General features: G+C 41.3%; 1 protein-coding gene across 1 annotated transcript; it reads left to right on the plus strand.

Moving 5' to 3' along the window:
- The first annotated feature begins 569 nt into the window (after positions 1 to 569).
- Positions 570 to 11260, plus strand: LOC108251201 (casein kinase II subunit alpha). The gene is made up of 13 exons (XM_017441395.3): positions 570 to 724; positions 1813 to 2080; positions 2162 to 2273; positions 2355 to 2456; positions 5223 to 5273; positions 5863 to 5922; positions 6043 to 6126; positions 6219 to 6329; positions 6970 to 7071; positions 7243 to 7343; positions 8647 to 8795; positions 8878 to 8967; positions 10132 to 11260. The coding sequence occupies exons 2-13, from the start codon at positions 1980 to 1982 to the stop codon at positions 10248 to 10250; spliced, it is 1182 nt and encodes a 393-aa protein (XP_017296884.1). The 5' UTR covers positions 570 to 724; positions 1813 to 1979; the 3' UTR covers positions 10251 to 11260.
- Positions 11261 to 12570: the final 1310 nt, after the last annotated feature.

Genomic DNA, 12570 nt, shown 5'->3' on the forward strand with positions numbered 1-12570 from the left:
GAAGAACTGGAGAAAGAAAACAGAAACTCTGAGGAGGAGAGGGGAAGAAATGATGGAGAGAAGAAGAAACAGATGGAGGAAGAAAAGCAAGAAGTGGACAAAGAGAGAAATGATTTGGAGCCAGAGACTCAACCGAAGCAGGAGAAAAAGAAGAAACGCAGGAAAAAAACTCCAACCGGTCCGAAACGAAAGGAAGACGAAGAGAAAAATCTGATGCCATCGCAAGAAAAACAGGAACAAATGTCAGAGAAAGAGAAAAAGAAGAAGAGAAGGGGGTTCTGGTGCTGCATGGGTCCCTCCTCATCCTCCTCTACCCTTCACTTGTTTAGCTGGAGACGTGAGTTCATCCAAGTGATACTAAACCAAATATGATATTCCTTATTTTCAATAAAAATCTCAAACGATTTAATTTATCCATTTTTTTCATAATTCCTTGTTTGATTTGGTTTTAAACTGCTTAGATTAATCTGATTTATCTTTATAAGAAGAGCTCCACACAAATGTCACATAGCTGTGTGGACCTCCAGCCTGTAGTGGAAGTTTACAGACGCGTGTCCCTCCTCGGCTGCCGTAGCGGGTTTCGGCCTATTACTGGTCGGCCATATTGTCTCTGATACAGCAGAAATCACACCGAGGTCCGGGCACATTGGAGACGGACGGTGGCGAGGACTGCTGGCTCCACAGCTAGTTGGGAAGGATTTCATTCTTCGGATTAACTAAGGGGGTAAATATCGGCTACATGTTGTTTATTCGACCGGAATGTTTTCATATGGAAATCTGTGTGAGGCGCCAATAGTTTAACAAGCTAGCATCTAGGGCCCGCTCGGAGCCAATATCTCAGCTGCTGATAAAATAAAAAACCGTTTCAGACGAGTGAAACATCTACATGAAGCTCCCGATTGACCCGTGGGAAGACGTAAAGACTCGACTCAGTGGATGAATAAATGTGTGAACACATGAGGGTTGATGTGTGGCGAGCTTCCAGACGCGGAGCGTCGTGTGGTCACGTTACGTTCATTAACGACAAACTATCAGTCCTTAACTGCTGCTGAGAACTTGGGAAAGTTAAGTTTTAGGGGTTTATCTAGGTTAAACGTGTTTATTTGTTTGTTTTACACTTGACTGGTCCACTTTTAAAACGTCTTTAATGATATGTAAAGATAGAGTTTGAAGAAGAAGCCGCGGATAAATTCTGCAGAAAAAGTCCAGACGTGTTCATCATATCTGCACTTTGTTACTCATCTCTTCTGCATCTTCTTACACATTTCTACTGAAATTGATCTTTACTTATTTTTCTGTTTTATTGTCAGACAAATAAGGTTATAATTGAGAATAAAAAGAGATGCTTTAAAACTACTGACAGCTTTTTATTCAAATTATCTACCTGTCATTCTTTAAAGCTGAACACATTGTTTCTGTGAAATCAGAAATATTTAGATATCAGACGTATTGAATTTCCTACAGCTGTTGGAACAATATGTTTGTCTTTCTTGTCTTTAAAGAACCTGAGGTTTGTCTTTAAACTTGTTAGATTTGTCATTAATTATGAAGAATTACATTCAGTCTCACCACAAGATAACACTGTTTTAACTGATCATTCTTTCTGCTTCTGCACAGGAAGGCTTCAATTTACTGTATAAACTAAAGCTGTAGTCTGTATTTTATTAAACAAAAGCATAAAGAAGTTGATGTTTGGATTCAGGAAGGGCCGAATGAATTAAAATATAAAGCTGTGGACTGTGATAATCATCTTTGGAGACTACGTCAGAAATAAAGTTTCTTATTTTGAAATTTCTTTCCCTTTTTCTCCAGCCATCCCACGATCCCTCTGGGGTCCCTTCCCCCTCCCCTTCCCCCCGTCCTCAGGCAAACCCCTAATCACCCCCCCCTGCCTTTCCTTTCTCTCCTGTCACTCTCACCCTCCCATCAAACCATCTCCTGCGGTCGGATCTCCCACCATCTCTGCCAAGCTGTCCGACATGTCAGGACCCGTGCCAAGCCGGGCACGAGTGTACACGGAGGTCAACACTCACCGGCCGAGGGAGTACTGGGACTACGAGTCCCACGTAGTTGAATGGGGGTAAATATCTTTGAGATCTGTTCATGGCATCGGTTGTCTCGTTCTGCCTGTCAGATAATGTTTCTGATTTCTTCCTGAAAGAAACCAGGATGACTTTCAGCTGGTGCGTAAGTTAGGACGTGGGAAGTACAGTGAAGTCTTCGAGGCAATTAACATCACCAATAACGAGAAGGTGGTGGTTAAGATCCTCAAGGTACGTCTACACCATGACGTGACCCCTCATTAAATGATTCAGTGTCATCTGTCTAATATTGTTTTATCCTTTTTCCTTTAGCCTGTAAAGAAGAAGAAAATCAAGCGTGAGATCAAGATTTTGGAAAATCTGCGTGGAGGTCCCAACATAATCTCCCTCATCGACATTGTAAAAGACCCCGTAGTAAGTATTCTTTGCAAGACCGTTGACTTTGTTGAATATTTCTTTGAGTTCTTTGGATTGAAATTAGACATTTTAACTTGAAAGTTCTGAAATCTGACTGCTGTACCGATAGCGTTGCCATCCTTCCACCTGTGTCAGCTTGTTGATTTCTCTTGGTCTTGGGACTTATGTGTTTGTAAGTACTCTGGTAATAATAGCTAGATGCTTATACATGTAGTTTTACAGTATTAATGTGTTGGGGCTCTCCCTACAACAGTGCAACATAACACAATAATGATGAGATGGGAAATAAGAAAAAATCAATCAGTTTTTTTTAAGTGTTACTATAACAACAAAGATTAACTTGTTAGTTACAGTATAAGAATTTATCCTTACTGAGTTTGAGCAGTACCATAGTATTACTGTATCCAAATAAAGCAATAGTGTTTCTTTGAATGCCTTCATTTAAATTCAGCTGCTAGTTTATAGCAGTTGTACACAGAAGATTGTGTAGTAGAAATGGGCCGACATGTAATATTACTAAGTAAATGTATTTCTAGTTGAATGTTAAAGCTCAACTATAACTTAGGAGAGTGACAGAACACAGGTGAATCTGTTGACACTGTTTAAAATCAGCTTTCAGAGGCAAAGTGAGCGTCGCAGAGCTGAAAAAGGTGCCGAGCAGAACTCTTTGTTCTACGCATTAAATGTGTGCCGGACGTCTTTGTCATAACGTTTTATAAACTTTCTTTTTTTCATGTTCAGTATAAAGAGGAGGAAGTTTAGTAAGTAATACAAAATAATGGAGAGTTCTCCTCCAAAATGAATCTGTACTATGTTGCTTTTGGTTTGAAATCCTGGGGACGGGTGGTCACAGAAAGCGTACCTCATCACAGTTTTTAAACTAAATGCGAACTTGCTGTAGATCATCATTGATCTTCCAAAAATACATCATTCGTTTAATGTCCGGTGGTCGCATTGACCATTAGCCATCACTTCATTGCATCAATGAGCTGTAAAGCCAGCCTATCTTTCCACCTGTGGATGGTTTCAGCTCTGTTACTGCCTTGCTTCGCAGCACAGAGGTGTCTGCCCCCCTTTGCCTCCACGGTTCAGTCAGAAATCCCACCGAGGCGGCCAGTCTGGTGTCCTGGCCTGAGGTCTCTTGTCAAAGAACCTGCTGAGACCCTGACATGCAGACATTGGTAATTAATTAGTTGGGTGTTTGGTAAGCCTGAATCAGCTTCTTTTTTTTGTAATATGTATTTATTCATTTATTTTCTACACATCTCAGCAACACGTAGGAGAGGGGGTGTTCTGCTTGGTGCTTCATGTGACCAGATCAGAGAAAAGCCCCACTTTGTCTCTATTTAAATCATTTTAACCGTAGGAACAGTATGACGGAAACATTTAGTAGTTTTGACACTTTTGACATGACCAATGTCTGCTGCCATCAATTAACTCCACAGATTATTTATAGGTACTAAATTTTAATATTGATCGTCATTTTAGTATTTATTTACAGCCTCACTTCTGTGTGCCTCATATCTTTGTTTACATACATTTTCGATTGACAAATCAGGCACATGATGATACTGTACTCCAATTCAAAGCAAAACTCACACTGAACACATCGTCTTCATCAGTTATTGAAGCAAACCTGTGGAGAAAGAATCCAAATCTCTGCTTTTTTTCTTATTACATGAGTTATTGGGCAAACAGTATTGAAGAATTTAAAAATTTGCCTTTTGTAACAAAGAGTCAAAAACCAAAAAGGATAAGCGCAGGACTTGTGTCCGACCGTGACGGGTTTCTGGGCCTGATGGTTCTTTATGTTTTGAATACATAATGTTATATAACATAAAAAACAGAAATGGACAAAAGTAATCAACTTAAATATTTTTCTTCTTCTTGATTTTCAAACCGTGGGGAGAGCCCTGCTGTAGGAGCCCCTGACCCCCAGCAGAGATTAGTCAACCAAACAAAATGTTGCTGTGTTGGTAAATGATGCGTAAGAAGCTAAGTCCCATAAAACTGCACCACGGGGCTGTTTGCCTCCTCTCTGTGATATGACTGCAGCAAATTACAACTCATTCTCAGTCCTGTCTGGGTTTTTTTTCACAATATCTAAGGTGTTGTAGATAGCTTTTTGAACAATCTCAGTTTGGAGAAAGAGTTTAAGTCTGCCTGGATGGAGCAGAGCCCAGAGTGGATCGCTGCCAGCTTGAAACGGCTCAAAGTTATTTTCATCACCACCAGTTCCACACTGCAGAAATATGGTGGTGTTCCTGCAGGAAGTACCCCCAGGCTGCACAGGAAGTGCTACAGCTCGCTGCTGCTATGTGCACTTGTAAATAACTACAGATTTTCATGTAAATAACTAATGCAAAATTGATGACAATGTAGAGGTTTGTAAAAGAGTGTTTGATTGGTTAGCAATGAAACGTTTGACATTGGAGCCGTTTCAAGACGGCAGCGATGCACTTTGGTCTTAGCTGTGTTCAGTTTTCAAACTGAGGTTGTTCAAGAGGGTGAGAGGTGAGATATTTTTTATAACCTTCTCACAGAACCCCACTTCAAAATATCTGAACTATGCCTTTAGGGTCTGAGATGGTGAAATGGCCGCAACAGTCTCTCGCCACTCTTTCTGTGTGAGCAGGAGCTGAATGGAGTTCAGCGTGTTGGGACTTGGCCTCAGCGTAGTTCAGTCAGGTGTCAGGTTTAGACCAATCAGACGTCAGTGTTCGGACTGCAGCATATTCAACCAATAACATTGATCTCTTTCAGTCCCGTACACCTGCCCTGGTCTTTGAGCATGTGAATAACACAGACTTTAAGGTAAGAACCCATTATTATTATTTTTTTCCAGTTTAAAGGCAAAAGAGTGAGCATGTTTTTTGTGTGCATGTATTCATTAGTCTGTGGTTAGCAAAATATCTCATCTCGCACTGGACACATTTTAATTAACCTTTCTGAAAGTAATCAGATGTATTTCAACAACTGATTTAAGTTTTGAAGTCTGCTTCTTTCAAGAAGGCCACCGCAGCCAAGCAACCTTAGAAAATACAGAAAATGTTGGAATGCTGTCAGATTTACAGATATTTGATGTGGTGGAGACTCATCCCCAAGTTGTACTCTGAACACAAATGACCTTGCATTTCTATTTTAAAAGTTAAATATCTTATGAACCACTGGACAGATTGAATGAAAATTTCAGAAAGTAATCATTAGGTGTATGTCTACAAATGCACTTGTAGAGACAACCCAGTTCAAGATGGCTGCCACGGTCAGTTGACCGTAGGAAGCACAAAAATGGCTAGAACTCGGACACTGTTTTTATCCTGAACAACACATTTGTCCTCAGTGATTGTTGTGGCTGCTATAGATGTGTGTGTAGCTTTCTTACTGACATAATTCTGTTCTTTAGCAACTTTACCAGACACTGACAGACTTCGACATTCGGTTCTACATGTATGAGATCCTCAAGGTGAGTTTTCTTTGCTTTTCCTCCAAGATGGACAGATCACCCATCACATGTTTGTCAGAGTTCACTCTCGTAGGACCTGCGCTACGTGTCGGTCATCAGGACTTTGTTTGTTGTCTGCAGGCGCTGGACTACTGCCACAGCATGGGGATCATGCATCGAGATGTGAAGCCACATAATGTGATGATTGATCATGAGCACCGTAAGGTCAGAGAGAACACGTTGGCTGCGTCTCGGTTGTTAGAATCCAGTGTTGGGCAATAAATGACTTAATGTCACTGTGTTGTGTTTGTGTGTAGTTACGCCTGATCGACTGGGGCCTAGCAGAGTTTTACCACCCAGGACAGGAGTACAACGTCAGAGTTGCTTCTCGGTACTTCAAAGGACCCGAGCTGCTGGTGGACTATCAGGTACGGCTGTGTGTGTGTGTGTGTGTGTGTGTGTGTGTGGGGGGGGGCTTGTTTTTAACACTGATTCATGCTGTATAATCATTCCCCACTGGAAAAAGAACAGTTGAGGTAAATCATTAAAAGCCTCTCATTAATCAGACATTCACGTTGGCGGGGGTTCTCGCTGTCCTCTCCTGAGTCGCACGTCCACGCTCTCATTTCACAGAAACTTTGAATGTCTTTGAAATGTTCTGGAGGCACATTTAATCTTAAAATGGCTGCAGTCATTGCAGGCGTGTGGAACCCTTGTGTATGCATTCTATAACTGAAGTTTTCTTTGTTTTGCTACAGTATGAAAGCGTGTATCTGACACTTGCAAAAGAAAGTGTGCAACAAAGTGTTTGTAGAAAACAGTGTCCACTTTTCATTAGTTATCCTCAGTTCTCTCACAGAGCTGTCAGCCACTGTTGCATCAGCTTTGAGACCTAGATCAGGGGGAAAACATCTTTTTGAGGGTTTTATGTAGTAGTAGTAGAATAATTGTCTTCATCTCAGCTGTTAGTATATATAGAGAGGGACTTGTTTTTTTCCTCCAGTGTAATTTTTATTGAAAGTGTCTCAGTAGATGTCAGTTTGTTTAACTCCACTGTTTGTGTCTCAGATGTATGACTACAGCCTGGATATGTGGAGTTTAGGTTGTATGTTGGCCAGCATGATCTTCAGGAAAGAGCCATTTTTCCATGGGCACGACAACTACGATCAGGTACACACACACACACAGTTGTCTCTTCTTCTGTTTGTGTCTTATGTTCATATTTCAGTGTTGTTGCATGGAATAATGATTCTCATTGGTTAGCGTCTCTTGTTTAGTGAAACCAGCCCCCTGTGTTTCCTCTAACTCTCATGTCTGTCTGTGCTGGTCATCGTCTCACAGTTGGTGAGAATAGCAAAGGTTCTGGGGACAGAAGACCTCTATGACTACATTGATAAATACAGCATTGAGCTGGAGCCTCGCTTCAACGACATCCTGGGAAGGTAGGAGTTGTTCCTGCGCTGATATGATATTGGTTGTGCTGGATTTCATTTAGTTCAGAATCAGTCATTAGGTCCTACATTGTTGCTGTCTTCTTCCTCTGGTTTTTACAATTTAGTTATTTGGTCACATTCATTGCTTCCTCTGTTCTGTCTGCTTGTCTTGAAAACATGAACCTTCACTAAGCCCCTCATACTCACCCACCTTCATGTCACGCTCACTGGTTTTTACTCCTGTGTGGTGCTTCTTTCAAACTGCTGACGTATTTCTGCCATCGAGGGGCACAGAGAATGTAACATTTAGTTTATAGCACTGAGGCTGTCATTACAGCACAATCCTCTGTCCTAAAACCAAGCATCTCTCACCACAACTAAAACTATGTTAGATATATTTCCTGATCTGGTCTAGTCTTTACATCCCAACCTTAAACTAGAGTCTCACCACAACCTCCAGTTTTCTTGGTTGCTTTCTCTTTTAACTCCTGAATAAAGAAAAACCTCACTTTAAAGGGCATATGGGAAATGGTATATGGCCTGCACTTGTATGGCTCTTCATCAAGTCCAAGGACTCCAAAACTCTTTATTGCAACCAGTGTCATTTTCACATATTTCTACTTTTAAATTGTGATCGTTCAAAACAGTAATATCCTGGTGTCTGCGGCTGTAACCACTGGCCTGGGAGCAAAGAGCTGCCAGCTGCAGCTTTAACCACCAGCATTCAGACTCCAGACAGTGATAGAGCCGCAGCCGTGAACCACAGAACCCCACAGAACCAGAAAAGGCAATAGAGACATAGAAAATCCTACCTATCACCCCAGTGGTGTCAATGAGTAGGTTTAGGCAGCTACTCCGTGTCCTTTCACGTGTGTGTTTGGTGGGTCTCCACCCTGCAGGACATCGTCCCAGTCCGTGTGTCCTCTCCTGCAGCTTGGTTGGCCTTCATTGGTGGATGAGGGGAGCCATCCTGTACTCCTGCTGCAATGAGCAGCTAACCATCAGTTTGTCATGTTCCTGTTAGAACTTTTTTTAAAAACAATTTGATTTCTGTAAAAATCGGCTACAACTTCGTAAGCCTGCGCTCTGTTGTGAAACTGTAGCGTACAAAAAAAGGCCCCCAGCATCAGTGCATTTTAAAATGACTGCTCCGCTTTGAAACAGTGAAAAAATCCCTTGTGATTTATGTTATTTCTGTCCAGATTTGTGGGCCTTCTAGCACCAGAACATGATGTTACATGGACTTTTTAAGCTATCCCATTTGGTGCACAGTCCAATGTTTGTTTCATGAAATCTTTATTCTCGTCCTCAGGCATTCTCGTAAACGGTGGGAGCGGTTTGTCCACAGTGAGAACCAGCACCTGGTCAGTCCTGAGGCTCTGGATTTCCTCGATAAGCTCCTACGCTACGACCACCAGGCTCGCCTGACTGCCCGCGAGGCCATGGATCATCCTTACTTCTGTAAGCTCTGCTCATTTTTGCTCTGAAATGATAGCAGTGAATGTGAAAACTAATCGTTTATTTTTTGTTCTTGTTCATACAGTCTCTATTGTGAAAGAGCAGTCTCGCTTGGCAGGCTCAGCCAACCTGCCGAGTGGGAACCCAGCTGTTACCACAGCCAACATGATCACTGGTGAGAACTTTTACCATCGCCTGTTTCTTTTCAACATTTTTAATTTTATTGAATGAAAGAATGCAGGCTGAACCAGCAGCATCACTTATAAATGTGTTCATCAGGTCTCTTTTCTGTTTTTATGGTGGAATTGGGCCAAAAGAGGCACCATGTTGTCTGAGGTCCTTGTTGGCTTAACTTTAGGTCTGAAAATCAAAATTTATTATTAATATTACCGTATTTTCCCGACTATAAGGCGCACTTAAAAGCCTTCAATTTTCTCAAAAAACAACAGTGCGCCTTATAATCCGGAGCACCTTATATATGTAAGAAGTCATAATGTTTCAGTACAACTTTGGTAAACTACAAAGCTGCACCGCTGGCAGCATTAAGGCTCAGTTATAGTCACGCAGGGCTTAGAGCACGGCGCGCAGTGGAGGCGTTTATACTTGAGGCTTACGTCGGTGCAGTATAAAAGACGGGGTTGTTTTGTTTTGCTTATTGCACCTTATAGTCTGTTCCGCTTTATATATGACTAAAGTTTGAAAATGGGTCATTCATTGACAGTGCGTCTTATAATCCAGTGTGCCCTATTGTGCGGAAAATGCTGTATTATTAGTATAAAGGGTGCCAGTGCATAAGGATTGAAGCACGCTTATTACTTTTCTGTAAAATGTTTTTATCTTGTACATTGTTGCTCAGCTTTGAATTAAATCCTTGGATTAATACACCAAAATGTACATCTCAGTCTGGATAAGCAAGCTGTGAACTTTGGAAGCTGTGTGTTGCACGATAAGACAAAATTAGCAAGAGATGGGGTGGGGGGTGGGTCCAATGTGATTTTGTTGAACACAGTAAGGACATTTTTAGCTCATCATATGTGACCCATTCTGGCAAAATGAGTCTTAATGAAGTAGTAGTATTCAGGTACTTTAAAACCGGAAAGTCGTCTTGGTTGTTAGAGATTTTCCTGCGACACTGAAGAGCTTCTGTTATTCTGTTGTCCATTAAATCAAAGTGTAAGGAGGGAAATGAAACACTAAGAACTCGTAATGATAAATTGTCAAGCAAAGTCTGCTCGTGTTACTTTATTGCCGGACTGAAATGAAAGCCTGGGTCCGAGCTTTGAGTGGGTTTATAAACGCAGACTGAACGGTCTCTGGTCTCTCGTCCTCTCGTCCTCAGGTATCTCTGCCCTGCCAGCCTCCACTGCCCTGGGGCCTCTCACCGGCTCGCCAGTGCTGTCGGCTGCCACCAACGCCATGAGCACGCCGGTGCCTGCTGCTGCTGGAACCCCTCAGTGACTGTCCCACCAGAGCCCCGCCCGGACAGTCTTTGAGCCTGCCCTCACCACATCCAAGCAGCCCCCGTCTTCTTGAGAGAGAGTTTTTTTCCCTGATAAGTGGCAACATGTTAACTTCACATCTGAAATGAATGTTTTGTGTAACTAAAATCTACAGATCTTTCTTTAATCTTCCTTCTGGACTGTAGTGAATATGAGGGGTTGAGGGGTGAGTCTCACCCTCTGTGGGTGAGGAGGCACGGGTCCAAAGGAGCATCAGCCCAAGGTCAAACAGATGTTAATCATTGGGGCCAAAAGGAGCACATTCTGTACAGTTTACTACTGAAGAGACCTGATGAAAACTTCATTTACCTTCCCAGATGAGTGGACACAGATCAGAGCATTTCCGAGGTTTGGTGCCGTTCTCTGTTCCAGATGTAGTTTAATACAACAATACTTTTAAATGCCTTCTTTTTGCTGATTTCTTTTGAAACCACATCGGGCGACCAGTCTTTTTTTTATATGCACCTCCATGTTCTGTACATCTCTTTGTTTCCCGATGGAAGGTCTGCTGCCACCAGGTGGGCTCGTCAGGCTCATTCAGGTTCTCAGACATACATGCTGCTTTCCAGTTCCTTGAATTCCTTCAAGTGGCTTTTCTGGATTTTAAGAATTAACCAAAGTTTACACAGTTCCAGTAAGAGACTGAATGAAGCTAGTTTCAGTTTCCTTTTTTTTGGATTTACTTTCAAGTTACTCACTTTAATGCAGGCCGATGTTGTGTACAGATGATCACCTGCAGAGACTGTTGCTGTTCAATAGTGAGATTTTTATCAACAAATTGAAAGAATCAGTAAAGTCAAACAGCACTTGAGTTAAGTCCTCACCCCAGTGTTTTCGTGTCAGTTTGAAAGTGTAACTTTTAGAGGCCGCTGTATATACAGGTTTGTTTTTTTCAATCTGAACATGTACACATTGATGTAGAGAAGTAGTATTCTAAAATATCTGTAAATAAATGTTTTATCAGTGAAATCGGGTTCATTTTTACATTCACAGACCAAATAGATCATCAAGTCTAATGCTACAACTTGTCCCTTTGTTATGTAAATAGACAAACTCTAAAACCTAAAGAAGAATTCTGTTCCTGGAAATCAAAAGGCTACCAACAAATTGATCTTCTGTTAATTGCTAAATATAAAAAAAAACGAACTTTCACAGTAACTCCATGTCTGGCTCAGTGGTGCAGCAGGACGTGTCAGTCCATGTTGTTTGTGCCATCAGTGCAGGGCGTCTCTAAGAAGAACGACGGTTCTGCAGCCAGTAGCAGAACCCAGGTGGCTTCGGATGGACAAAAAGGAACCAGAACTTTAATTCAAGTCAGGCACTAACTGAAGATTAAGCCACCTGGAGTTTCTAGAACTTGGGTGGACAGGTGCAACAACTTTTAAACAATTCTAAAAATGATAAAACCAAAAAGTGGCGCATTCACCCTCTTTGCTTTGAAGGCCAGCTGTTACTTTCAGAAGTCTCATAAATGATTTATCTGTGGGCAATCTGTCAAATGATTTCAGTATTTATATATGTCTGTTCTGACACCTAGTAGTATGGGCTACAACCAAGCAAGAGACAACGTGAAGACCAAGGAACTCTGCACGCAGATCAGACACAAACCTTTGGAGAAGAGCGGAACAGGTTTGGGTTCTAAAAAATACTGCAAACCCATTACATCTAAATCCATTAGGAAAATGATTCCTACCCAACAAACCTGCCAAGACATGATCACCACACCACCCCCACAGTGAAGCATGGTGGTGGGAGCGTCATGTTGTGGGGATAATTTTCAGCAGTAGAGACTGAGAAACTGGTCAGATGGATAGTGCAAAATACAGAGAGTCCTTAGAGACACTTCGAGTCTGTCAGAGATTTGAGGTTTTGTTTGGGTCCACCTTCCAGCAGGACAATGACCCTAAACACACTGTTGAAGAGCACTTCCCTGGTTTCAGGAGAACCGGTTAAATGTTCTGAGATGTATGGAGTTAGATTTGTTTCACAATTATTCAATCAAAAAAAAAATCATGTCAAACAAAAAAAGGAGTATTCAATCAAAAAAAAAATCATGTCAAACAAAAAAAGGAGTACTCAATCAAAAAAAAAATCATGTCAAACAAAAAAAAAGTCGTATTCAATCAAAAAAATAATGTCAAACAAAAAAACATCTTAAAAACTTTTTAACCATAAAAATATTTTTTTACGAAACAATTTATTTAAAGATTTTTTTTTTTGATTGAAGTCACTAATTTTTTGTTTGAAACTTTTTTTTGGTTGAGTCGATTTTTTTTTTT

Source organism: Kryptolebias marmoratus, linkage group LG4 (assembly GCF_001649575.2).
Source record: "Kryptolebias marmoratus isolate JLee-2015 linkage group LG4, ASM164957v2, whole genome shotgun sequence".
In the NCBI taxonomy this organism is placed as follows: domain Eukaryota; kingdom Metazoa; phylum Chordata; class Actinopteri; order Cyprinodontiformes; family Rivulidae; genus Kryptolebias; species Kryptolebias marmoratus.